General features: G+C 38.3%; 1 protein-coding gene across 3 annotated transcripts in view; it reads right to left on the bottom strand.

The window, feature by feature from the left end:
* Positions 1–267: 267 nt before the first annotated feature.
* The window catches only part of PYHIN1 (pyrin and HIN domain family member 1), a 29,458-nt gene continuing 1,781 nt past the window's right edge, over positions 268–27,944 (bottom strand). The window contains exons 2-10 of one of the 3 annotated variants that reach the window (XM_032260761.1): positions 23,863–24,147; positions 22,679–22,797; positions 21,977–22,144; positions 19,158–19,586; positions 17,393–17,581; positions 16,318–16,491; positions 13,657–13,818; positions 3,376–3,489; positions 268–458 (exon numbers count right to left, since the gene is read on the bottom strand). In XM_032260761.1, the coding sequence (XP_032116652.1) occupies positions 429–458; positions 3,376–3,489; positions 13,657–13,818; positions 16,318–16,491; positions 17,393–17,581; positions 19,158–19,586; positions 21,977–22,144; positions 22,679–22,797; positions 23,863–24,127 (1,650 nt within the window). In that variant the 5' untranslated portion in view covers positions 24,128–24,147 and the 3' untranslated portion in view covers positions 268–428. Of the gene's footprint in view, positions 459–3,375; positions 3,490–13,656; positions 13,819–14,470; positions 14,565–16,317; positions 16,492–17,371; positions 17,582–19,157; positions 19,587–21,976; positions 22,145–22,678; positions 22,798–23,862; positions 24,148–27,944 lie in introns of those variants that run through there. The other 2 variants (XM_032260762.1, XM_032260763.1) reach the window with 2 other exon arrangements.

Here is a 27,944-nt window from a genome sequence, read left to right as displayed (position 1 = left end):
GTCAGTTCAGTCTTGACCAGGATCTTTTCCTTAAAGATCCCATCCAAACTATAAATCTCGGTGCCCCACCCTAACTTGCAGGACACAGTTTATTTGCTTTTATGTAACTCACAGATGGATTAAAGAGACTCCTGGGGAAGCACTCTTTTAGAAATAAAAGTTTATTTTTTTTTCAAATCATGAAAATTCTGATGTAAAATATGATATGAAGAAAAGGCAAACCAGTAAAAATAATGAAATAAAATGTACCTGTAATACTCCATTTCCTAGAATTAATAACTGGTATATATACTGTATTTCAACCAGACATATATACATATATTATTTTCTGTGCTTCAATCTTATCTTCATAAACATCAATGGCATCAAGTTTTTACATGGAAGAGTTCAGGCAAAATTTCCACACTTGAATAAAGACTGAACAGTTGTTATTTGATATCCTTGTCCTGGGTGACCTTGAAGCAGAAAGAGATAAAAATAAACCAGTTGAGATGCAGGTGATCATACTTTTCTCCCTTCGGTCACACTGTCTCTCCTCCCTGTGGGTCACATCTCTTCTATTTCCGTAGGAAGGACTCTTTTCTCATTCTCACCTTTATCCTTTAATGAATTCCTGTCCTTTGAGTCACATCTTCCCCTCTATTGGGACCATGACATGTGATATTCACTCCTACCCAACATGAGCCTAAGTGAAAGGGCAGGCGACGTCAGGGAGCAGCAGGAGAGAGAAAGGAGCTGGTGTGTCCAATGACAAGGGCTAAGGGGAAAGTTCTCACTGGGCAGAAAGGTAGGAGGAAGTTACAAAAGGTATTTTCGGTGCAACTGCTGTCAAGGAAGGCTTGGGACTTTTGACTAATGGCTCTGGGAACTGGAGCAATTGGAAAGCCTTAGCATTTCTGTGTGTCTGAATGTGTTAACCTTTGTTTTGATCTTTTTGCGTTCCAATATTAGCCTTTATTTGTTCCAAGAATCCCACATGAATATATGTGACAAAGCATGAACTTTGTCATGTAGATCCAACCATCTCTGTGTTGACCAGTATATGTATCTCATGAAAGAGGGTATCTCTGTGTTCTGATTTGGTTAGGGACATCCTTGGTAATATAGGACTGTTATGAGCCATGTTGACCATCCTCAAATTTAACTCTTTCTTCTGCTCATTGTGTACCACAAAGAATTAAATGAGTTAATACATGAAACAATCGGATCGTAAAAGATTAATGAAGATACTTATTGAAAAACCCTTAGAAGAGCCTGAATCATTCTGTGTACTCAGTAAACGAGTGGCATTATTATTTCTATTCTATCAGATACTCTCAGCTACATCAACTGTTTTAGCAACTATGTCTATACTGATGTAATTCAGTAAAAGGCCCAGCGAAAATTGTCCAAGTTAAAGCTCCATAGTATCAGATGGATAATTCTTAGATGTCCTGTTGGAATCTCACATTTAACTTGTCTAAAAAAGCAGAACACATTTTTTCCCTTGAGCGTGGTCTTCCTACTGTGCTCATAGAGCTGTATTGAAGAATAAATGCCATCATGTACATAAAATCATAGACTTTACTTCTACCCTTTACCCAGTAGATGCTCAGTTAGAAAAATATCATGATTTTCATTGTTATTTAAAATACTATGCAAGGTTTATGTGTCTGCCTGATCCAGCAATGTATTGTGATTTATGTTGACCCTCTTGTGGAAAACCCAGATAAAGTTGTAGTGATTGGAATAAAACTAATAAACTTCTTTTTTTCCCAGGTAGTAATTCTAAGCCAGTAATATCTCTATTTTTTTTTTCAACCATTCTGTGCTCTTTGATTTAGGAGAGTCATAACAAAAGATGAAAAATAAGAATAGTCTGCTTTTGGCTTTAAATCCTAAAGCATAGAGCAACCATATTATTAAATATAAACAATCACTTAGGGATGACCTAAGATATATAAAAGCAAGGTTGTCTTTCAGAGCTAGTGAATCACAGAGGAAGTAATCAGACATATTTTCCAGGCCTCCTGTGGAAGTTCTAGATATCAAAGAAGAAATGGCTATATGAGTGGTTAGGTATAGCAGACATAGGACCCTACCTGGGATTCCTGGGCTAAGGAGGTTTAGATGCAGTCAAATAAATCTAATTGCTATAGGAACAGACATTGATGCCTATTTAAAGTGGTAGAGCCTAAGAAAACTTTATGTAGTCCCTTTAAAGCCAGAATGCAGGAGAAATAAGTTATTTCCCAGAATGTTGTCCTGGGATGTCCAATTATGTCTATGAAGTGACAGAAAAGTGGATCTGAGCTGGTAATGACTACACACGACTTCCATCCATGGTCACCTAAGCCAAGATGGCTAAGGAGGACATGCTAGTTAGCTCTGACTCTCATTTAAATATGTAGACTTTATTGAGGAAAATGGAATTCTTGGGCTTATCAAAAACAACAAAAACATAAACAAACCAAAAAACTACCACAAATTGAGAACCCCTGTATACAGGTAATCTGTCTTCAATTAGTCTGTGTGGTTACACGTCTTCAACTAAAAGAGTAGTGACATGATTCTCCTCTTGCCTTTCTCTTTAGTTACCTTCCCTCTCACTGTAGATCACAGTCTTCTGTTCTGTAGGTGGAGGTGACTCCACTGGTCCTATCATGGCCAAAAACAGGCTTGGATTTAATTGTAACACTCAGATATAAATTCATTAGTTCACCTTTGTCTGATGTTCTCCTGGACAAGAAATCTATAATCTGAACTTATTATCAAGTATGCTTAAAGAACACTCTATTATTAGAATTTTAATAAATGTTCTAAATAAAGAGACATGTTCAGGACACCTTGGCCTGATGTGTTCTATAGTAGAAGGAGGACATCAGTGAAGTTTTTTCTGAGGAAGGGGGATCTTGGCTGACCCAGAAATATATTGGGGCAAATGAAGAGATGAGAGTCAAGGATTCTAAACAAAGGAGGTAGCTTGTATCAAAACATCAGCTATGGAAAGGAATAGCGATTTTAAATATCAACCGTAGGTATGGTCATTTGTCATAATAGAAAATTGTGAAAGGAAATTAGAATGGAAGGTACAAACATACTGTTGTATTTATCGCTCTTTGTCTGGATACTTCCCCACATACACTACATTTTCACTAATGAAAAACAATAATCTTCTTGAAGATAGAAATGATTTCATAAATGCATATTTTGTGATATTGAAGGACTTTAGAATCCAGTGGTGTGTCCAATTATATATTGATAAATGAATGAGAAATGTAATAAAATAATAATATATAGTCAGAGATTAAATGAGAATCTTTTTGAAGACTCTGATTACCATTACAATTATGTTTTAGAGGTACAGGAATGGAAACAGAAAGGCGGTACCTTATTTAAGGAACCGCTGGATGGGGTTGGTGGAGTATCAGAAGAAACAGGACCGGCCACAGTTGGTGGGTTGGTTCTATGGATCTCAGACAATAACTGTGCTCGTAGGTGGGCTTCAACCTTTTGGAGTCATAAATTTGGGTAATTTAGTCTTCCACTTTATGACAGAAAGAAATTTCTTTTCTGCTTAATATTTTTCTATGAAAGTTGGATGTAATACATATGTATGTGTGTGAGTGTATGTGTGTGTGTATGTTTCTCAAAATCCCTTTTTATAGAATCCCCCCTCTGCTCATCTTTTTGGATGCTGGCATACATTTAGTTTCTTAACCTACATTTCAGCATACATAGAAACCAGCATTACAGTAAAAGAGAAAACAGATCTGAGCTGGCAATGATTAGGCATGGGGTCTATTCGAGGCCACTTCTGCCAAGATGACAAAAACACACTGCCTGTTTACTGATCCACCAGGTAAAATCTGTAGACACTCTTCAGGAAAATATGAGCTTTGGGTAATAATAACGAAATAATAAAAATCTAATCACCTATGGAGAATTCCTGTAAAGAGTAGGTCTGTCTTCAACTCACAGGTGTGAGGGAGTCACCTCTATGACTGGGTCATTGTGCATCTTGGGGCTTGGGTGAAAAAGTAAATAAGAGAATAATGACTTAATACTTCCCTTTTCTTTCTGTAAGTTGGCTTCTCATTCGCTGCTGATAGAGGATTATGTGGCACAGAGGCATGTGACTACACAGTCCAACTTATTGGTAAATAAAATGCAGTGTGGAATAGGATTTGATATACACGGATCTAAACTCATTCATGCACCCTTGTTTTTTCTTTCCTGTGCAGGTAGTATATATAATCTCAGCTTACTTATAGGTTTGAAAATATACTGTCATTACTGTTGTGACAAGTATTATAAAGGAAATAAATGGACCTGTGAAGGACACAAAGATGATCTGTTTTATTTTTGGAGGGGGTATCAGGAGGTCTTGCTTGAGGACAGTTTTAGGCTGGCCCAGAAATATATAAGGGCCAGTGAAGGTACAAGAGAAAAAAATATTCCAGACAAAGAGAGTACCATATATGAAACAACACATGTAGGAAAGAGTAAGAATGTTGAAAGTAAACTGAATTATGGTTCTGAAGCAATGGGGAAAGCTGTGAATGAACAATGAAATGTCAGAGAGGAACACACTCTTGTATTTCTGTCTTCATTTTTGTGTACTCTCCTCTCCTCCACTGGTCAGGAATGATTTTATCAGTATATTCCTTGTAAATCATAACAATCTTAGAATCTAGTAGCATCTCTGATTATATGCTTAATAAATGAATGAGAAATACAGTAAAATAAACTATTTAGTCAGAGATTGGTTAAAATGCCCTGTCAAAATACTGATTAGCCCTTCAATTATAATAAAGGGAGGCACAGAGAATGGCAACAGGAAGCTGGTGCTTTGGTTAAGGAACTACCAGATAGGTTTTGTGATGTTTTCTGTGACATCTGAGGATGGTTCAGAGTTAGAGGTTCTCTGGTGACTGAAGTTTTCCTATGCAGACTATCCACTTTTGAGAAGATACTATCAGTTTTGTCATCTAAAAAAATGGGATGATTGCCTTATTACTTTGATTTGAAGATTATAAAAAAAAGGATCCAAAGTGACGTACACAGTGCCTGTCACATAAGACACAACATACAAAACATACATCCTGATTATTAGAAAAAGGATCCAAAGTGACGTACACAGTGCCTGTCGCATAAGACACAACATACAAAACACATCCTGATAAAAGCCTCTTGTTCCACAAATAGCCTGCTCTATAAAAAAAAAAAAATGTAGTATGGTGATTTCCAACATTGATGAGTACAATAAATCTTTTTGTAAATTTTTGTGGCAATTGTGAATGAAATTGCATTTCTGTTTTGTTTCTCAGCTTGGATGTTGTTGGTTTATAGGAACGTGTACTGATTTTTGTATATTGATTTTGTATCCCGAAACTTTGCTGAAGTTGTTTATAAGATCAAGGAGCTTTTCTGCAGAGATATGGGGTTTTCTAAATACAGGATTTTGTCATCTTCAAACAGGGATAGTTTAACTTTCTCTCTTCTACTTGGATGCCTTTTATTTCTTTATCTTGCCTGATTCCTCTGGCCAGGATTTCTAGTACTCTGTTGAATAGGAATGGTGAGAGAGGCCATTCTTGTCTTGTTCCAGTTTTCAAGGGGAGTGCTTCCAGCTTTTGTCTGTAAGGTATGAGGTTGGCTATGGGTTTGTTGGAAATGGTTCTTACTATTTTGAAGTATGTTCCTTCAATGTCTAGTGTATTTAGGGTTTTTAACATAAAGGAATGTTGCATTTTATGGAATGCTGTTTCTGCATCTATTGAGATGGTCATGTACCTTTTGCTTTTAGCTCTGTTTATGTGACGAGTCACATTTCTTGTTTTGTGTATGTAACCTTGTATTCCAGGGATAAAGCCTACTTGATTGTGTTGAATTAGCTTTTTGATGTACTGCTAGATTTGGTTTACTAGTATTTTATTGAGGATTTTTGTGTTTATGTTCATCAAGAATAACTTTTTCTTTTCAAGAATAAAGTTTTCTTTTTTTGTTGTGTCTCTGCCTTTTGGTATCAGGATGATACTAGCATCATAGAATGAATTGGAAAGGAGTGGAACCTTCTCAATTTTTGGAATACTTTCAGTAGGAATGGTATCAGCTCTGCTTTATACATCATATAGTATTTGTGAATTCATCTGGTCACGGGCTATTTTCAGTTGGTAGGCTTTTTCTTACTGATTCAATTTCAGAACTTCTTATTGGTCTGTTCAGATATTCAATTTCCTCCTGGGTTAGTCATCAGCGGTAACATGTTCCTAGGAATTTATCCATTTCTTCTAGGTTTTAGAGCTTGTGTGCATAGAGGTGATTATAGTAGTCTCTGAAGGATTTTTGCATTTCTTTGGGGTCAGTGGTAATATCCTTTTGTCATGCCTAATTGTGTTTATTTGGATCTTAACTCTTTTTTTAGTCTAGATAGCAATCTATCTTATTAATTTTTTCAATAAATGAACTCCTGGATTCATTGATCTTTTGTCTGGTTTTTTACATCTCAATTTCCTTTAGTTTAGCTCTGATACTGGTAATTTATTGCCTTCTTCTAACTTGGGGATTGATTGTTCTTGTTTCTCTAGTTCCTCTAGTTGTGATATTAGGTTGTTAATTTGAGATCTTTCAAATTTTTTGATGTGAACGCTTAGTGCTACAAACCTGCCTCTTAAGACTGACTTAGCAATGTCCCAGAGATTCTGATATGTTGTATCTTTGCTCTCATTAGTTTCAAATAATTTCTTTATTTCTGCCCTTCATTATTTGCCCAAAAGTCATTCAGGAGAAGGTTGTTTAATTTCCACATAATTGTTGGAGCCATTTCCTTGCTATAATTATACTTTTATTGCTCTAAGTTCTGAGGAGGTGGTTGGTATGATTTTGTTTTCTTGAATTTGCTAAGGATTGTCTTATCTATGATTATGTGGTCTATTTTAGAGTATGTGCTATGTGGCAATAAGAAGAATGCGTGTTCTATTGTTTTGGGTGGGGAGTTCTGTAGATGTCCATTCGGTTCACCAGCTCAAGTGTTGAGTGCAGCTCCTGAATATCTTCGTTATTTTTTCACCTCCATGATCAATCTAACACTGTCATGTGGTGTTGAAGTCTCCCACTATTATTGTATATGAATCTAAGTCTCTTTGTAGATCTCCGAGAACTTGCTTTTTGAGTCTAGGTGCTCTTGTGTTGTGTGTGTATGTATTCAAGATAGTTAGATCTTCTTAATGAATCAAAGCCTTTATCATTATGTAATGCCCTTCTTTGTATCTTTAACTCTTTGTTGGCTCAAAGCCTGTTTTGTCTGAAATTAGGATGGCATCTCCTGCTTTTTTTCTGCTTTCCATTTGTTTGGTAGATTTGTCTCTGTCCCTTTATTTTGACCCTATGAGTGTCATGGCATTTGAGATAGGTCTCTTGAAGACAGTTAACCATTGGGGCTTGCTTCTTCATTCAGCTTGCCACTCTTTGTCTTTTAAGTGGCATGTGTAACCTGTTTATATTAAAGGTTAATATCAACATCTGCAGATTTGATCCTGCTTTTGTGTTGTTGTTGCTGATTATTATGCAGACTTGTTGGTGTTGCTTTATAGTTTCACTGTTCTGTGTACTTAATTGTGTTTTTGTAGTGTCTGGTAATGTTCTTTCCTTTCTATACTAGTGTTCCTTTCACTGTCTCTTATAAGTCAGGTCTGGTGGTAACAAATTCCCTCAACATTTGCTTGTCTGAAAAGAATCTCATTTCTTTTTCATTTGTGAAGCTTTGTTTGGCTGTATATGAAATTCTTGCTTGAAAATTATTTTCTTTAAGAATGCTGAATATAGGCCCCAAGCTCTTCTGGCTTGTCTGGTTCCTGCTGAAAGTTCTGCTGTTAGCATGATGGTGTTGCTTTTGTAGGTGACCTGCCCTTTCTCTCTAGTGGCCTTTAACATTTTAAAATTCATTTTGATCTTGAAGAAGCTGATGATTATGTGTCTTGGTGATTGTCTTTTTGTGTAGTATCTCTTAGGAGTTTTCTGTGTATCCTGAATTTGGATGTTTGACTCTCTAACAAGGTTGGGGAAGTTTTCATGGATGATATCTTAAAATATGTTTTAAAGTTGTTTGCTTTCTCCTTGTCTCTTTCAGGGACACCAATGAGTTCTAGATTTGGTCTCTTTACATAATCCCATATTTCTCAGAGGATTTTTTCATTTTTTTAAATTCCCTCGTCTGTCTTTCTTTCTTTCTTTCTTTCTTTCTTTTTTTCTGATCAAGTTATTTCAGAGAGTCAGTCTTTAAGCTCTGAGGTTTTTTTCTCAGTTTATTCCATTGTGCTGTTAATATATGCAATTGCATTATGAAATTTTTGTAGTGTATTTTTCAGCTTTATCAGATCAGTTTGGTTTTTTTTTTGCTTTTTTTTTTTTTTTTTTTTTTTTATGATGGCCATTTTGTCTATCAGCTCCTGTATGATTTTATTGAAATCCTTAGATTCCTTGGACTGAGTTTTGGCTTTCTGTTGAATGTCAATTATATTAATTCCTACCCATATTCTGAGTTATATTTCTGTCATTTTGGCCATTTCAGCCTGGTTAAGAACACTTGCTGGGGAACTAGTGCAACCATTTGGAGGGAAGAAGACACTCTGGCTATCTGAATTGCCAGAGCTCTTGCACTGGTTCTTTCTCATCTGTGTGTGCTCATGTTAACTGTGGTATAATTTGAGTAGCTAGAAACCTTCTTTCCTGGATGTTTTCAGAGAGCTGAGGCTTTGCGCAGAGTTTTTATTTCTAGCTGAATTCCTGTCCATGGTTACACAGGGGTCTGTATTAGCAAAATATTTTTGTGTTGAAGTTTGGGCTGTGATCCAGTAGGTGGCGCTTAAGTGTGTTGGCCAGTAGGTAGGCTCTTGCCCTGCCATCTGTCTGCATTTCCTCAAGATTGCAGACATGCTCCCTCTCAGTGCTCTGAAAGTGTGGGCTTCTTTCTCACTTGAGTACCGGCTGCAGATCTTGGCTTGGCACACTGTAGCTCAGACTCTATGTTCCCTCTCCAGCTTGGAGGCTGCAGGAGAAGAAACCTTAGCAGTGGTTATGGCAGAGGGCCTTTCACTTGTCTCTTGGTGGTCCACCCCAGAGAAACGAGGAGCTGCTATCCACCAGTGCAGCTGGCCAAGGATGGGGTAGCTGTGCTGTGGGCCCAAGCCAGAGGGTTTGGTGATGAGCAGGGCTACGGGTGGGTCACAAGGGAGACAGACTGAGTTCTTCTCCTTAGGGCAACTGCAGCTCACTGGAGGTGTAAAGCACTCAGGGTCTTGCTCCTTATCCAGTACGAAGGTTGCAAGGGCAGTACCTCTGCAGCAGCAGTGGCAGAGGGGCTTTCGGTTGCCTCTGGGAGCTGCACCTCAGAGAAATGCAGAGCCACTGCTACTGGGAATGTTCAGCTGCGGGATGGGCAGTTACACTGCTGGCCACAACTGGGGGCTCTGCTCATTGAGGAGTGGGGCACTTAGGACTCACAGGGAGGAGAGACTGTGCTTCTCCACCTCTGTGGTGACTGTGAAATGCTGGAAGCGCCAGAGAAACTCGGGTCTTTGTTTCTTCCTTGGACTGAGGGTATCAGGTGTAGAACCACTGCAGTTGCCTCTGGGGCCCCCTCCCCAGGAAAACACAGAGTCACTGTCCCGGGGGTATGCTCAGCCATAGGTGGGGCAGCTGTTCTGCAGTTCAAAGCCAGCAGCCCTGTGTGGTGAAGAGTGGGGGTGGGAGCTCGTAGGGAGGGGAGACCGGATTCCTCTCCAATGCTGGCTGCTGTGTGCTGGAGGTGACAGGGTAGTGACCAGGCCTTTTGTTTCTTCCCCAGCCCAAGAGCAGCTAGGGCAGTTCCACTGCAGCTGCAACGGTGGAGGAGTTGTGGGTTGTCTCTGAGACTGTCTCCTCAGACAAATGCAGAGCTGAAGTGTTTCTACTGAAGTGTTCAGGAGAGGACAGGGTAGTTGTGTTCGAGTCCCAGGCCTGAAACCCCCACCCAGTGAGGAGAAATGTGAACAGGGACCCACATTTACAACAGTCTGACCACTTTTCTGTGGGGTGGCTCCAGTGTGCTGGGGATCCACCCGTCGCTAATCACTGCTCATCCTCCAGAGCCTGAAGGCAATTGGCATGAAGGCTGCAAGACAGAAACAATGGCAGCCTACCTTTCCCTCTAGGAGCTCCATTCCAGGGAAGTCTAGAGATGCTGCAGTCACCAAAGCCCAGGTAGGGAGTAGCTGGAGTCGGAAGTCAGGAGGTCCTGCTCAGTGAGGAGAACTGGCGTCGGGAATCCACGTATAAAACAGTCTGGCCGCTTTTTCATGAGACGTCTGTGCTGTTCTGGGGATCCAGCCAGTCCCTAGTCACCACACACTGTCTGGGGCCTGAAGGCAGTTCTGGCAATGGCTGAGAAACAGCAAAAATGGCAGCCTTCCCTCCCTCTGGGAGCTCTGTCCCAGGGAAGTGCAGAGCTGCTGCTAGCCCATGAGCCCAGGCAGGGAGGCGGCTGGAGTCCCAGGCAAGTGGACCTTAGCCTGTGAGGTGCAGTGGAGGTGAGGCTTGCAGTCCAGCACTGCTCAGTCCCCTGGATTCAGCCCCTTTCCTGAAGGCCTCCCCTATTGCCAGAAATGCAGCTGCTAATTCCAGGATACTCAGGGATTCACGCTCCCAGGATTCCTCATGTGCCTGAGTGGCAGCTCTGCCCAGGCTCCACTTAGCTCTCCACGTCAGTCTGAAGGCTCCAGTGGGGTGGTCTCATGGGGTTATCTCCTGAACGCACGGTGGCAAAGGTACATGGTAGAAGTATGGGTCCCCAGGGACTCTCACTCACTCACCATTTCCCTGCAGTGGAGAAGCCTCCTCTGACTCCGTGCCATTCCCAGGTGAGCAATTGCCTCGCCTCACTTTTCTCCATTCTCCACGGGTAAAGTTGTTTTCTTGGCGGATCCCAATGTGTCCACCTAGATGTTCCAGTTGAAGATCTACTACTTACTTGCTATTCTGTTCTCTCTGCAAGAGTGGTGCACACTAGCTGTTCCTAGTTAGTCATCTTGGCCTTCAAAAGCAGTATGTTAAATGAAGATTTAACCTCTCGTCTCCTCAGTATTCAGAAATATGAAATGTGACTAACAGTAATGTCATCGAGGCAGTGTAAGGAAGAACAAATAAGAAAAGATACATAAAGTACAATAATTTACGTTTAGCACACTTACTATGTTTGTAAACTTGGGGAATATTTTTAAATCCAATGTATTTCAGTTTTCTCTTATGTATAAGGGTGAGAATAGCATTCTCATGACTGTGTTATGAAAAAATGAATGTGATAATATACATATATGTATATATATAGAATGCAGGTTTCAAAACAAGTACCCTGTAAATACTCAGAAAGTAGAATATTATTTATGTTTGGTATAACACTCCTTCTGCTGGGATTTGGATGTCTAGTCTGATCACTTATATCTCATACTCCCTGTTTACCTTTCTCATGGAAATTCTAAATCAAATTGGCATGGAAAGTATCTTACTAAAGAAACTTCTTTATTTCTTTCTACCACTTATTTTATTTTATTTTTGAAACAGAGTCTTGCTCTGTTGCCATTCGCCAGGCTTGAGTGCAGTGGCGTGATCTCAGCTGACTGCAACCTCCACTTCCCGGGTTCAAGCAATTCTCCTGCCTCAGCCTCCTGAGTAGCTGGGAGCACAGGTGCGCACCACCACGCCCAGCTAATTTTTGTATTTTTTAGTAGAGACAGGTTTTCACCATGGTCTCGATCTCTTGACCTCGTGATCCGCCCGCCTCGGCCTCCCAAATTGCCGGGATTACAGGCGTGAGCCACCGCGCCTGGCCTTCTACCACTTATTGACAAAAACATCTTGAGTTGTTATTGTCTCAGAAACAGTCAAATAAAAAAGTCCATCACAATGGTGGAATTTGGATGAGAAAATATATACTCTGGTTGACTAATATTTTAAATATTAGTCAATTTTAATATTTTATTTTTTTTTAATTTCTCAGAGTAATCCTTTCCCTTACCATCCCTGGTCCTGATCCTTGTCAACTTGCATTTCTGGCTTTAGGTTAACATAAGAAATCAACGATAAGAATAGGCTGCTCCTTGTTTTAAATCCCAATGCATATACAACTTATATCAGATAAAATCTTTCAGCAAACCCATAATGAGTGAAACAAGACTTTCCTGCTCATCTAGTGAGCCATAAGTAAGTAGTTAGATAGTATTTTTTTTTTTCAGGTGGTAGTTGGACACCCAAGAATAAATGGTGAAGGATGCATTTAGGTGTTTGAGGCCATAAAGGTATAAGATCCTCCTGGGATTCCTGGCTCTAGAGATGTTCACGTACAGCAAAATAATTTGTACAGGTTTAGCAAGGGTTGTGATTAAGATTTTGGCAGGTAAGATCTAGAAATGTCTACATAGTCCTATTCAACCAATATAAGTGAGAAAGGCATTGTTTCTGGAGATGTTCATTTAAGTGGACATTGAAGTGGCCAAGAGACTATGGATCTGAGGTTGCAATGACTGAGCGAGGGCTCCATTCATAGCCACTTGTGCCAAGTTGGCAAAAAGGCACAGGCTGCTAGCTCAAATAATACGTGAATAAACTATGGAGACAATACAGCTAATTAAAACTAACTAGCTGAGAACTACAAAGATAACAACAAAAACAAAATAAAGAGCTTGAATATAGGAAGCCTGTCTTGCAGAGTGTGTAGAAGGTGGTAGAGGTGTCTGTTGCTGGGTCAGAATGCACCTTGGGGCTTGGGTAAGAAACAGTTGTAAAAAAATGATGATTTAATTATTTTGCTTTTCCTCTAAATTTCCCACACTTTCTCCATAAATACAGGCTGCTGAACCCCAAGTGCAGGTGACTGCAGGGGTCCCATTATGTTGGAGGAAAAGATAATCTGGACTAATAATTGATGCACATAGCACGAACTGACTTTTTCCCCTCTTGTATTCTCTTCCTCTGAGGTAGGCTCTACTTACCCTCTGAGCTTATGTTATAGAAAGGGGGAAAATCACTCCTTCACTCCAGTTGTTTAAATGCTATTATTAGGAAAAGTAAAGGGAGCTAGGAAAGCTCATAAGTGAAGGACCCGAGAGAGCCAGCAATGAGAGGATCTCATCTAATCTGAAACGTTGGTATCAGTGAGGACTTGTCCTAGGTAGGGATTTAGGCTGTCACCTATGAAGAAGTGGGTTAGAGAAGAGACTGGAGAGAGTGATCCCAGCAAAGGAAGTAATCTATGTCAAAGCTTCTGATTTGGAAAAGAGCATAGACAGTTTCAAATAAAACCTGAGGTGTGGTCATGAACGAAGTGAAAGGATGAAAGGTAACTAGAATCTCGAGAATGAAGACATTCTTGTGTTCACCTTCCTTTACCTGGCTACATCCCCACAATCTGTCTCCATACCTGGAGAGTAATCCTCTAGAGTCAGGAATTATTTCATGAACATATACTTTGTAAATACCAAAAGACAAACACTACACGGTCTCAAATAATATACTTAACTAATGATTATAAATTAGATTAAAGAGATTGTATTCAGTAGAGATCAATGAGGTGCCTATCATGATCCAATCACCCCAGTAATTATGATGTTGTGAAGCACAGGAATAGGAAATACATGGTGGTACCTTGTATGAGAAACTGCCTGATGAGGTTTGTGCACATGACGGAGAAACCCGATACTGACACCCATGTGGAAATGAGTCCTTCATTGCAGTTTGCTGAGGCTGCCTCTGCTCTGGGGCTGAATTCATCAGGAGTTTGACGTCAGAAGTTTGAATAGTTGTATCCTTAGTTGGGAAGAAAACAGATTATTTTTTTTCTGGTTAATAATTTTCAATATGAGTCAAAACATGATAAATATTTTATTTTATCCTTTTTTTTTTTTTTGAGACAGACTCTTGCTCTGTCACCCAGGCTGGAGTACAGTGGTGTGATCCAGGCTCACTGCAACCTCCACCTCCCGGGTTCAAGCAATTCCCTGCCTCAGCCTCCCGAGTAGCTGGGATTACAGGTGCCCTCCACCATGCCCCCACTAATTTTTGTATTTTTAGTAGAGACAGGGCTTCACCATCTTGGCCAGACTAGTCTTGAACTCTTGACTTCGTGATCCACCCGCCTTGGCCTCCCAAAGTGCTGGGATTACAGGTGTGAGCCACCATGCTCTGCCTATTTTATCCATTTTAACAGGATCCTCTCTGTGCAGATGTTCTCTGGAATATCTGTATAAATGTAAAAAAAATTCCCTAAATCTCCTCTTCTGCATACACAGAAACCAGAATTACAAACTTTGCCCTGAAAATGTCTGATGGGTGTTTATTATCTAAGTCTTTCTAGTCAAGAAAATACACAAATGGGTACCTGTTTTCTGTTCTTCAGATTGTAGGAAATCCAGCTCTCTCTCTCTCTCTCTATCTATCTATCTATCTGTCTATCTACTCCATCACTGTGCTGGAAAGATTCTTTCAAATCCACAATTCCAGATACAGAATTCTGCTGTTTTGTAGTTTGCATCAGTTAACCAGAATTCTCCAGGCTGTCAATCATATTTAGAAATACTTAATCTACTTTAGCATTTGGAGTAAATGTTTTTTTTTTTAATATTTTTTCCCCAAAATCAAGGACATAGTTCTTCTCAATCATATAATTTTCTCTATTTTCACTGATTTTTACCATTCATTAATAACACGTTAATTTCCATAGTTCTACCACTTCTGGAATTTGATTATCTAATATATAAAAAGCACTCTGTTAGAGAGAAGAATGAAAGGACTCTAATTCTGGAGAGTGGCTTCTGTATGACAGGGCACTTTATTCTCTCTGGCTAACTCATTATTTTTGAGAAGGCCTGTAGAGCTTGGACTATGGAAACAAACCCATTACATGACACTGTCAATTCTGAAATTTTTAAAATAAATTGCTGACATTAGTATATCTCAACTTCTAATCTAAAGCCACATATGATCATAAATTGTTCAAGTTTTACATTTCATAGGGCTAGATATAAATCCTGACTCTAGCACTGTCTTTGAGAACTTAAAGAAGATTTTTAATGTCTGTATATGTCTATTTTCTTCTATGTGAATTGGGATAGAAAGTAGCGTTCTCTTGATAGTTATGAAGAAGGAATCAGATAACGTACATCAGGAACAACATTTAAGAACCAGCACCTAGTTAAGTGCTCAAATCGTAGAAATATAATTATTGTCATCGTTGTTCCATGTTCTGTGCTGGGACTTGTAGTTTTTGTCTGTTCTGCAAATATATCATGTGCTATAGATGTTTCCCATACTTCCTTGATTTGGGGGGAACCCAAATTGCTGAGGCTGCCTCTGCTCTGGGGCTGAATTCATTAGGAGTTTGATGTCAGAAGTTTGAGTAGTTGTGTCCTTAGTTGTTGGGAAGAAAATAGATTTTTTTTTTCTGGTTAATAAGTTTCAATATGAGTCAAAACACGATAAAATATTTTATTTTATCCTTTTGTTTTTTTGAGACAGAGTCTTGCTCTGTCACCCAGGCTGGAGTGCAGTGGTGTGATCTAGGCTCACTGCAACCTCCGCCTCCTGGGTTCAAGCAAGTCCCTGCCTCAGCCTCCCGAGTAGCTGGGATTACAGGAAACCCCAAATCAAGTAAGCATGGAAAACATCTTACATCATAAGCCTCTCTGTTCACTTCCGTGAAATTAGTAATTTACTCTCATTGACAGGAGGCTCTGTAAAAGCAAAGAATAGGAGGACTCATCAGTTCCGCTATCTTGTATCATTGAGGACTTGCCAAAGGAAAATATTTAAGCTGGCATCTGAAATTTAAGGAGATTCCTGCCAGTGATGGGATGGGAGAAATGGATTCCCAACAACGAAATAGCATGTTTTAAAATGTATACTTGGAATATTTATTTCAACTTGGGATGCTGAAAATAAATCCAGAAATAATACCAGTAAGCAAAGGGGAAAGGTGTGAAAGAAACTGGAATGTGGGTCATAACACACTCTTTGTCTTCATCTCTGCTTGTCTGGCCATCCCCCCCCACCCCCCATCTCTATAGGTAGAACAACATAAGATACTAACCCTCTTGAGGTCAGCAATCATTGCACAAATAAATATCTTAGATATCAAAGACGATAATGTGGTGGTATCTCACTGCATGTAGTCAGTAAATAAATGGGTGATTTAATTTCATCTAGAGATTGTACACAGTTAGGGATTAGAAGAGAAACTCCTTCAACAGTCTAATAATTCTTGCGATTTATGTTTGGGAGATATGCGGCATGGGACCCAGGAAATTGTACCTTGGTAAAGGAACTGCTGGACGGGGTTGTTGGTGGCACCTGAGGAGTCTTGATGAGATCGTGTTGAAATGGGAAGGTTGTGCCAGCCTCTGAAGGTTTTGGAAGCTGACTCTGCTCCTGGCATAGTGCCATGCTGCTGGAGTCATGGCTTCTCTGCTTTGTTGTCTTCCATATCTGAAAGTATTCATTTTTTTTTGTTTAGTGTTTTTTAATATCAGGGAAAGCACAACATCTTTAAATATCTGAGAATATCATCCTTTATTACATTCTAATAGATGTCATTACCTCTGAACATTGCCTCTATCTAATGTATTCCTTCAGACAACTGCCAACATGTTTTTTTGCTAAAATGTAAAATGTTCTAACATTCTTAGTAAAATAAAATCTTTATTTACTTATTTTTAAAAAGTGAACTCCATTTTTTTCTTTATGGCAGACGACAGATGAGAAGAGGGCTGCTTGTTACCTGTCTTGCGTGAGTTTCTGACACATTTCCACATATTCCAAAGTTGTACAGAACTCACTATGCTGCTTCTCACTTTTAATATTTGTATGCCACATTTTTTCTGCCTGAAATCTTTCCAATGTCTGTCTTTACCTTGTTAACAGCAGTAGTATCTAGTGCATACTGATTTGTCATAATGTATAGGGAAGGTAATGGGATATGAACTTTATATCCATGATCTCATTTAATTTTCAAACCAATCTCAGGAGGAACACTTAAGCTATTTCTCCAATATCATGCAACTAATGAGCAACATATATACCAACCCTATCTTACCGCAAAGAACTTGCTTTTGATCACTATTTAAGTTAGTCCCGTGCCTTCCTAATTTCTTCAAATATTTTAGTATTTAGCACAAGTTTCATGTTCTTTCGAAGTCAATAATGAATGTCATTCTCTCAATATATTTGAATAATTTTCTCTATTTAAATGTAAGTGCAAGGGCATCATTTGGTTTCTCATGTACTCTGCAAAATTTTAAGTGTAAAACAACAGAAATATGATTTCCTAAAACTTAAAGCAAATGATTTTCATCTTCGGAAAACTAACATTTCTGTCTCTATTTCTCACCCGGATGAAACTATGCATTTCTGACATCAGTTGTAACACATCTTTCCGCTTTCTCAGTCGAAAGCAGAAGAGTTGAAGCTTATCTCCTTTTTCACAGGGGATATTGTGACATTCTCCTTTTCCTACTACATCCATTCTCCCTGTTTTATCCAGAATTTCATAGATTGTCACCTTCCTCTTTATATTTTTCTGCAACAAAAAATTAATATCATGTTGGTGAGAACTTAGTAACTACCATACATAAAGGAAAGTCTTTTGTAACAGATTAAAAACAAGAAGCAAGACAGCAACTCCTAGTACAGTATCAACATACAATACGTCTGCCTTAGTTTAGACCATGTCACAGGGCTTTCCCTTGATACTCTTTTTTTGTTTATGTCCTTAATGTTCTAAGTATTTCTATGACAGTTCTAGAGCAATGGGTTATCTTCACAATTTCAACTTCTTTCATTTCCAGGACACCTATGCTTCCCAAAGCACCTTGATACAAAGGAACCTGAACTCTGGTACGGTTATTTGGCCTCTGCCCCTATGCAAAAAGAATAAGCATCTGTTACGACTCATCATTCATCATGTTATGAGGAATCTATAATAAAAAGCAAGCTTCTATTAACTAATTACTTTTTGACCTTCTCTATGTACTCAATCTCTTTCAATGTCTGCTCCCATCTGAACTCAGGTCTTTAAGTTCAAATGATCCAAGGTCTTGCTCATCAGGGCTATTACCTGTCATTCTAGATATGTATTTCTTTACTTTTTTTTTTTTTTTTTTGCTTTTTAAATTTTTTTTTTTTTTTAAAGACGGGGTTTCACCATGTTGGTCAGGCTGCTCTTGAACTCCCGACCTCAGGTGATCAGCCCGCCTTGGCCTCCAAAGTGCTTGGATTATAGGCATGAGCCACCACGCCTGGCCTAGATATGTATTTCTAAGAATAATTTAAGAGTGTATACAGAAAGCAATGCTGGTAAAATAAGAGATTGTTCTAGAAAATAAACATAATGGGTTGTGAGCTATCGGTCATCTAAGAAATTATTGGAATCAATAGCCAGGTATAGATGGTTTTCTGAGTTGGAATCTCTCATGCTAACTAGTTTCATGAATTTTGACAGTAACATATTAGAAAAATTATTGTGCTGTTTTTTTTTTTTTTTCGGTGACATGATGTGTCTAATATTCAAGTACAGATTACCTGACTTTCCAAGTATCGCCCGAATTCTATTTCCCAGTTGTTCAATACTTTTCGATGAATGGGTTTCATTTGGTCTGAACATCGTCCTACCTGTTTTCTGCTTTTGATTTCCAGGTATGAACAGTCAATTCATTTGTTGCCCTGACTGTCAAAACTGGAACTCAAGCCTCAAAGGCCAATACTTCATTCAAAATGAAAGTAATATGATTTTTGCTACAACTGAGATTATAATCAAAGAAATAAATTTAGTATTAGGCTAGATCCCTCACTATTCTTGATCATTATGGCTCAGAATAGATAGTCATAGCTGATGAAGTCTCACGGTTTCTCAGTGAATGCTTTACTAAAGAACATCAGGGTGACATTTTGGAAAGAAAAACATTGGAAGGAGAATATTAATAGGTTTCCTAATCTTGGTCTTAACCTTGAAGAAGACTTTATCTAATTGTCAGTTGTTTTGAGAGAGTCCTGAGTTCTAATGTTAAGTAAATATGCAAAGTTCCATTTAGTACATCAGGGATCTTAATTTCAAGTGTTTTTCTAGAAAATGAAACAAAACAGCTTTGATGCCTTACGTCATGTAGCGTAAATAATCCATATACAATGTCTCCTGAAGCTTGTCTGTGAAGAATATTGATCCTCGGAGTTTTCCTTGCTCTTTTGATGATGTCCTTTGGAACCTGAAACGTTTGGTCAGGACCAGCTTCAAATACAGAAGAGGTTTCATTCACCTCTAGGAGACTATTATATTTAGAATAATTTGATATAATGATGATTCTCTTTTTAGTGAATTTCCTCTTCAAGTTGATGTTTAAAACCTTCACATGAAAGAACTCTGTCTGCGTAACCACTGTAGCATGAAACATTCTTCTTCGCTCGTTTTCTAAGGATTCATATTTAAATATCTTTGTGGCATTTAGCACCATCACCATCATTGGGTCTTTTGAGCAAATATTTTTTCTGGCAGTTGCCTGACGCCTGACCAATGGTCTTAGGCTTTGTGCCTGGTAAAAAAGAAATACGAAAAAACAAATTTTTGAGTGAGGAATACAGAACTGCTCTTCAATGACCTCAAGTCGCCACTTTGGGCCCCAAAACTTCATAGATGTGTAGAGCAGGATACAGAGAATGAGAGGATATCCGGACGTAGTCTAATAGCCAGAGGAAGTAATATAGGAGACCACATGGTAAAAGAAAAAGACTTTTCTCTAAACAGAATAATCCTTAAAATGTAAGATATAATAGCAACATAAGACAAATGGATGCTGAGCCGATTATCATGAAGTTATTTAAAATAAATTTTAGGATAAAATAATGAATTGCAGTTTTATTCTTACCAGCTTAAAATGCCAGAACATAAAAATAGATGAAATACAGTTGAATAGCACAGAAAATGGTAAGGGTGTCTACCAGAAACCACATACAACAAGAGGGTTTAGTTATTACCAACGTAGACAGGGCAATTTTTAGAGGACAACTCATACTTTTCCTATCTAAGATAATTACTGTTAAAACAGGTGATAACACCTGTGGGCTCAACCCCTCAGAATGTCCTCATCTCAGTAGGTTCAGGCTACAGACGCTCTGCAGAGTGTCATTTCCACCACTGCGGACTTTCTCAATGTCAGGGCTCTAGGAGGTAGCATGCTGACAGAAAACCAAGGATGAGAGTGGATTGTCTTTAATATCCTTTTTCTGTAACATCCAGGTTTCCTTAAATTCCTCTTTCCTAATGAAGGAGAAGTAGTTCAATTTCAAGAAAAAGTTCTGGAGGAACAGGTAGGCCTCATCCACAAACCAGCAGCTTCTGGGCTGGTCTGACCTGGACTACTATACACAGCGATCATTTGTGAGTGATTGGACGTTATTGGATCTGACTTTTTATCGATGTGACCCATTCAGCCTAACACAGAAAAGTCCTTTCCCAATACAAGTTAATCAGTAACAGTAGACTCATCCATGAGAATATTAGTAGTAGCTGATATGCAACCTCACAAGGAGCCAAATGAATCCAGGACGTGCATGAAGGGGATCATATAACCACTCAGAGAGACATAACAGGACAATACATTGTATGATGCTATTTTCAGGAAAAATAACGTGTATACATAGGAGTAAATATGAGAGGGTATATAGGGAAATGTAGCATGTTATGGATGCTGGAATTTCACATAAATTAAGTTTAATCTTATTTGTCTACATTTATTCCTTTTTTTCTGAAATAGTCTTATGTTAATACAAAATCTAATAAAAGGTTAAAGGTAATAGAGCATGTTCCAATTACAGCTGGTCTTGTGGTTTCATCACCTGTGGCCCCTGTTGCCCATCAAAGTTGATCCCCTCCATTGTGTATCAGAAATATAGAACATCCATTTTTATAATAAAGATCATGAGAGTTTCAATTAGATTTTAGACTATCCCTGATAGTCTAAAAGTAAAGGCTGACCTGTCCAAATCTGAGATGAGTACAACAGTATAAGGATTATCAGAATCATGCAACTATAAATTACAATTTACTTTCTTTCATTTGCAAGTCTTGGTGTATGGTCTTCTGTCTGCCTACATTTTCCCAAACTCCTGAGCTCTCTTCCCTATTCTATCCTTTTGGCCTCACAATAGGTACTTTGACTGAGTCAGATGACCTTTATTTGTCCTTTGCTTAGTTCTAGTGGTTCATATCTTAGAACATGGTTTACATTTTTTTATTGAGGAAAGGTATTTATTGGGAGCTTCCCATGAGGCACACAATGAACGAGGCCGTGGAATACAGTGGTCCACAGAATTACAAAATAGCCTTAATCTTGGAACTACTTTCAGTAGGTGGAAAAGATAAACACTTACTAACTTCAGTTTTCATAAATAGTAGAAAAGAAAGAAGTCCCTAGGAAACAGAACACCATGAAGGTTTAACCTAAGTTACAGGGGTCTAATTGAGGATTCCCTGAGGATAAGATCACAATATTGGGATCCAGAGGGTAGATAGGGTTGGCCAGGTAAGAGGTTTAAGGTGAAAGAAATATGGTGTGTGAAAATCCTAAAGTAGAAAGGAGCATGGTGTATGTCAAAGAAACTCGACCCAATTAGTGAGCAAAGGGAAGAGATGTGAAACAGATGGGGGCAGTAGACGGTGAGTCCATTGCTGAAAGTTCCGGATTCTACAGCTCTCTCTCTCTTCCCCAAACAACACAGGACAGAAAACCTCCTGAAGTCAGAGATAATGTCAAGTTCATAAAGTATCACTGTGGAAGCAAAATATTAAAATGGAATAAACTCTCAGCCTATACATTTCATTTACTGGCTGATTATTGATGACATTTTTCAGTAGAAGATGAAAGCATATTCCTACATTTTAGGTGGAAGAAAATGAATTAAAAGCAGACCAGGAAGAGAATACCTCAGTTGAGGAAGTGTTGGATGGAGTTGATGATGAGGGCTGGGGAGGTGGGGAATGGCTCCTGGCTGTGGACATGCTGGCTTCTGCAGGACAGGGAGGCTGGGTTTGCTCCTTGGACATCTTACGCCTTTTGATTCCAGTCTCTTCTTCAGATGAGTTTTTTCTTTTCTACAAGTAGTTATTTTTTTGTTAATTATTCTAAGTGTCAAATGAAGCAGAGCACATTTTCATTACAAGGTAGTATGTTTATTACATATAAATTGTGTTTCTTGGAAACTTAAGTGGGTGCTGTACATCCCCAGGCCAATTGAAAGAACAGGGCATAGATGGCTCCATTTAAAAAAGGGAGCAGAGAAAGTAACACACATCACTCCTTAATTACTTGTGTTTTGGGATGTGTTGACTTGCAGACAAAAAAAACTACATTTTTGCAAACATGGGCAAACATTTTTTTATTTGACTCTCAAGTTAACATCCTCTATTGGGGATGAAAATATAATACTTATTTTACATAATTTACATTTACTAAAGTGGTTAACTCGTTGCCTCGCAGAAAGATGATCAGGTATTATGTAATTTGATAAATCTGAAACTTGATGGGAAACATGAAGAAATAACTGCCTGCTGGAGAGACTGAGTGGAGAAGCCACAGCAGGGCTTCCGCAGTGAGACTTGAAGCTGGCTCCTCTTCCTGAAGCTTACCTGAGCTCCAGGAGTCTCCTCTGCTCCTTCAGCTGTGAGAGTGTCGCTTGGAGTGGATTCAGGTGTACCAGGATCCACTTCATTCTGCTGCTGCTTCTTAGATGGGGTTTTTCCTTTGACTGGAAAAGATTCAATTTTATTCACAACTAATGAAGAAAAAAGGAAGATATATAAACCCAGAGCAGATGATCTGGGACAGCTGAAGCAGTTCAAATACTACGTGCTCTTAGTGCCTGCTTGAGAGTTCAGGTGTGGTTTAGCCTACCTCTACCTCCTTAGCCTAGTCTGGCTTCCAGGAGGCCAGCAGAAACCAAAGCACAGGCACTGACTCATACTCCTCGGCGTTTTCACCGCTCTTTCCCTGTGCGGTGAGTACATTCTTCCTGTCCTCTGAACTCAGTGAAACCTTTTCCCAATCCTGTTCTTCTGTCATTTCCTTTTAAAATTTAAGGTTCTCATGATGCTGACTACTTAGTCACATCCTCCAGATAATCTATTACAGAAACCAATGAAAGATGTTATATAGGTTTGTGAGGTGAGATATGGTGAGTTTTGACTTTGTTTTAATTATTTTAACTCAATCATATGACAAGAGGGGAGGTCTTCATACTTCCAAGAACGATGCTTACATTTAAATTCTGTGTTATCTTTTGTATTATAAAGGATGTGTTGAATATTCTCAGACACATTACTTGGCTAAATGTACATATCTTAGACATAAACAACACTTTTTATAATTTTATTTCGTCATTATCAAATCTTTTCTTTTTTTTTTTTTGGTGGTGGGGGAATGGAGTTTCACTCTTGTTGCCCAGGCTGGAGTGCAATGGCGCGATCTCGGCTCACTGCAACCTCCGCCACCTGGGTTCAGGTGATTCTCTGGCTTCAGCCTCCCGAGTGGCTGGGATTACAGGCCCACCACACCTGGCTAGTCATTATCTAATCTTTTGAATGTACTGGAAGTCACAATCTCTCTTCAATTTCTTCTCCTTTTTGTTCTTTTACTGCATCTCAACTCGAATATGTGTCAATCCACATTAGTAATGGCATGCCGTAAGTTGTCATGACTGATGGGTCACAAATTGAGAAAAGGATGCATTAGCTGACTGAAGTGGCATTCTAATCAAGGCTGGGAAGGATTTGGGGATGGCTGCAGGGAGTAGGTGTTCCCTCTTCCCAATTACCTTTTAACTTTTCTTTTTTAAGAGTTTCAGCAAGGTTGCCAAGTGTTGGTATTTCTTTGAAGATTTCTATTAGTCTGCCCAAACCAGCATCACCTGGGAACTTTTCTTCCATCAAGTCAGCAATCTGAATTTTGTCATACTCGTCTCTCATTTTTGGATTAAGTTTTAAATCGCTGCTCAGTAAGGACTTAACCATTCTAAAATGATAATCATTGATGACCTCTAATCCTTTTAGTAGAACAATTGTCTTGTAGTTATTTGCCATCTCTAAAAATACAAGTGAGCCTACAAGAGAAAAATGTCATACAGTGTTACACATGTATACAGACTATTTAAAAGAAGATGTATGTCTATGCGATCGAATGGCCATATGAAAGAGTTGTTCATGAATATGTGTGATAAAGAAGGACTTGATGACCAAATGTGTTACCGTAGAAATTGAGTGAACTGCTGCTTTAGGAATGTCTAAATAATTTTTCCCATTGAATAAGGATAGTTGAGTTGGGCCCAGGTATTAGAGGGAGGTTTGAGAACAAGCAATAGTCTCAGTGTTTAGAGTATGGGCTGTGCAGTGTCAAAGTCTTTGTTTTCTCTTCCCATCCTTTATTGGGGCTGGAGCCTACTCACCAAAGCTTGCCTGTTGTTTCTTAAATCTTCCCACACTCACCGCTGTAACTGAAGTGTCTTATGTGAAAACAGGCTGCGTCCCCCGACCTTGTGTGAATAGTTTTCTGCCACAACACTACAGTTTCATTCTTGGGCACTGACCCTGTTCTTAACTCTTCCCTAGTTAACTCTCATTAGTATCCTCTTCCTTGCCCTGTTTGCCCTCTGTGCCCATAAAAGTATCGCTTTCCTGAACATCTACATTCTATTGCAGGAACACAGGATTTATTGGCTGGAGGTATTTCAAAGTTACTTGATTTGTCTAATACATTTTCATTTCACGGATCCACATTTCTCTCTATAAACTACATTTTTATCCCACTGAGATCTTTCAATATTCGCCCATTTTCTTTTCAACAATTCCTCGCTTCTTGCATTGTTTTAGAAGGCTGTGAATAATCTGCATTCGTTTTTACCTGTGGCACTTGTGTGTTCTTTAGAGCTTACATTTCAGAAGTATAAAACATACCATACATTTTCATGTTTCATGACTTTGCTAATTCTCTTCTCATTGCTTGGAAAGCCATTCCCACATTCATCTCTCTGACTACCTCCCATACAACCTTTAAGACTCAAGGGTTTGTCTTCTAGAAATTTTCAGAGTCCCCTTATGGACAGAGTGTTAATCCTTGGGATCTCTTTAGCGCCTGTGCACTTTAGCACATGATGACACTCAGAGCATGGTATGGATTTGTATTTCTTTTCAAATTAACACAGCTCATTGGAAGGTCGAGGCAGGAGGGTCACCTGAGATCAGGAGTTTGAGACCAGCCTGGCCAACATGGTGAAACCCCGTCTTTACTAAAAATACAAAAGCTAGCCAGGTGTGGTGGTGGGTGCCTGTATTCCAAGCAGCTTGGGAGGCTGAGGCAGGATAATCACTTAAACCCGGAGGTGGAGGCTGCAGTGAGCTGAGATCATGACACTGCACTCCAGCCTGGGTGACAAGAGCAAAATTCCATCTAAAAAAAAAACCAAAACCAAAACTAAATATTTTAATTTTAGAAACCATGTATTTGTGTACCTCTTGTGTAATTTAGATATTTAAATTTCTGGGGCTGTTAATTGCTTTTTTCTTGAGAGACCCTGAGTGTCCTCAGATTGAAAAGCATAGAATGAAGGAAAATCTATACAAGGACATATAGTGAAACTGAAGAATATAAAAAAACAGATAAATACTCCGTAAGCCTCCAGGAATGAAGAATAGATCACCAGCAAATATCCAAAAATTAGATTGAAACTGATTCTCAACAACAAATCTCCTTGAAACAGGACAATGGAATCATTTTTATATAGTGCTGCTACAAAATCCCATATAAATTGCTAAATAAAAAATTTAGAAATGGGAAGTCTTGATTTGTTTAGTGAGTGTGACAACACAATTTATTTGCAAAATGAAACCAAATGTGAGGTTACAGGAGGCTATGTATGATTTTTATTTTCTCCACTTAAATGCAAATGTTCATACGTTTTGTTGCTGAAATATTAGTGGTTTTGCTTTTGCAGTAATGATCCTGATAACACTTGGTTTTCTAGAAAATGTGCATTACATAGTCTTTATAAAACTCCAAGTCCTGAATTTCAAAACATATCAAGCTTCCTGGGTACAAAAGAAATGCTATCACCTTGTCTTGAGGAAAAAAAATAATTTTAAAACTAGAGTTTCAATCTAAACAAAATGATATTTAAACAAAAGATCCACAAAAACTGTTTTCTGAAGCTCAAGGCCTACGTAGTTTTTCCAGACAAAGATGCACACCGGGGCTGGGCATGGTGGCTCACGCCTGTAATCCAAGCACTTTGGAGGCCAAGGCAGGAGGATCATCTGAGGTCAGGAGTTCAAGACCAGCCTGACCAACATGGTGAAACCCCGTCTTAGAAAAAAAAAAAAAAAAAAGATGCACACAGAACATTTTTGGAAGTACTTTTCAATTGAAAATTAAAAATTTTTTAAAAAAGCTGCAGGCCAAAAGAAAGAGTGAAAAATGAACTTGATTATATGTGTCTATGTCTTAAAAAGAAAGCCCTGATCAAAGAAAAGAGAAACAGAAAGGGAACCAACGTGGTGGAGGGAGGAAAGAAAAAGAATATGACAGTTTACTAATGTAATTGTCTTAGAGGGTGAGATGGAAATACAAGTTTAAAAAAGACAAGGAGGAGAATATAGAAGTGTTATGAATCGCAATGAAGATAGCAGAAACAGGCCAAAATATGTTAATTATTAACTTATACATAAAAGGCCTAACTAGTTAAATGACAACTTTGATCAAATTTGACTAAAAATTCTGTATGTATGTTTATCAGTAAAAGATCACTTAATGGTGAAAAAAAATTTTAAATTATCATGCAAGGAGGAGCTAGAAGATAGTCAGTTTATGTTAGCATCATTTTTAAAAGATCTTAAGACAACAAGTATGATCAGATACCCCATGATAAATGGTTCAATTCCTGGAAAGTTACAAGAGTTTAAATTATGAATTTAATAATAATCAGTATGTATTATTTTTTATTACTGTATAGTCCTTCATGATAATATAGTGTCATATAATATATCCTCATATACACACACATTCACACACACTACCACAAATATATGTATTTATATGTGTATGTTTATGGAAATGTATACATGATCACATACACACATAATATACATTAATATATATGCATGTGAGCATATCTATAATATATATGAATTTGAGAGAAGTACAAGAAAATACAGTCGTATGGTACATTTTATGTCTTTAAATACTAAATGAACAAGGTAAAAAATGTATAACACTTAAAAAGTTTGAGTGAGATAAATATTGACAGCAATATTTATCTAACATATATAAATTCTGAAATCATTTAAAATCTCATATTCTGTTCAAGCATACTGAAATATTGCACCAGGCTATACGGAAAGTCTTCTAAATATTCTAAACTTTGACAATATAAATCTATTTCAGATTGACTTCTCTGCCTCTCCCCTATACCTTGCCATTAGAAAAATTAAAAATAATTAACTTTCAGGAGGGCAGGAAGTAATCTTAAAATGTCTGAAAAACTGCCTCTTACACCTGGTGTAGAATGGAGCTGATGTAAAGGTTAAACATACTTATGAAAATATCGACACCATTTATTTGAATAATTGTGTTCGTAAAATGGTTACATTTTCTACTATGTGTGTGCATGTATAGAATAATATAGTTATAAAACATATTCTCACATGTATGTTCTCACATATGTTCTCACTATGTAGATGTATTTTTTTACTTAATATTTCCTGATACTTTGTGCACATCATTATCTTGTCTTATTTTTTCTTCTACTTTCATTTTGGGTTCGGGGAGTACATGTACAGGTTTGTTACATGAGTAAATTGTGTGTCGCTGAGGCTTGTTGTACAATGATCCCGTCGTCAAGGTAGTGAG

The sequence above is a fragment of the Sapajus apella genome, unplaced genomic scaffold (assembly GCF_009761245.1).
Source record: "Sapajus apella isolate SASKATOON/1434 unplaced genomic scaffold, GSC_monkey_1.0 scaffold119, whole genome shotgun sequence".
NCBI classification, from domain to species: domain Eukaryota; kingdom Metazoa; phylum Chordata; class Mammalia; order Primates; family Cebidae; genus Sapajus; species Sapajus apella.
This window is presented reverse-complemented; position numbering and strand designations above follow the sequence as displayed.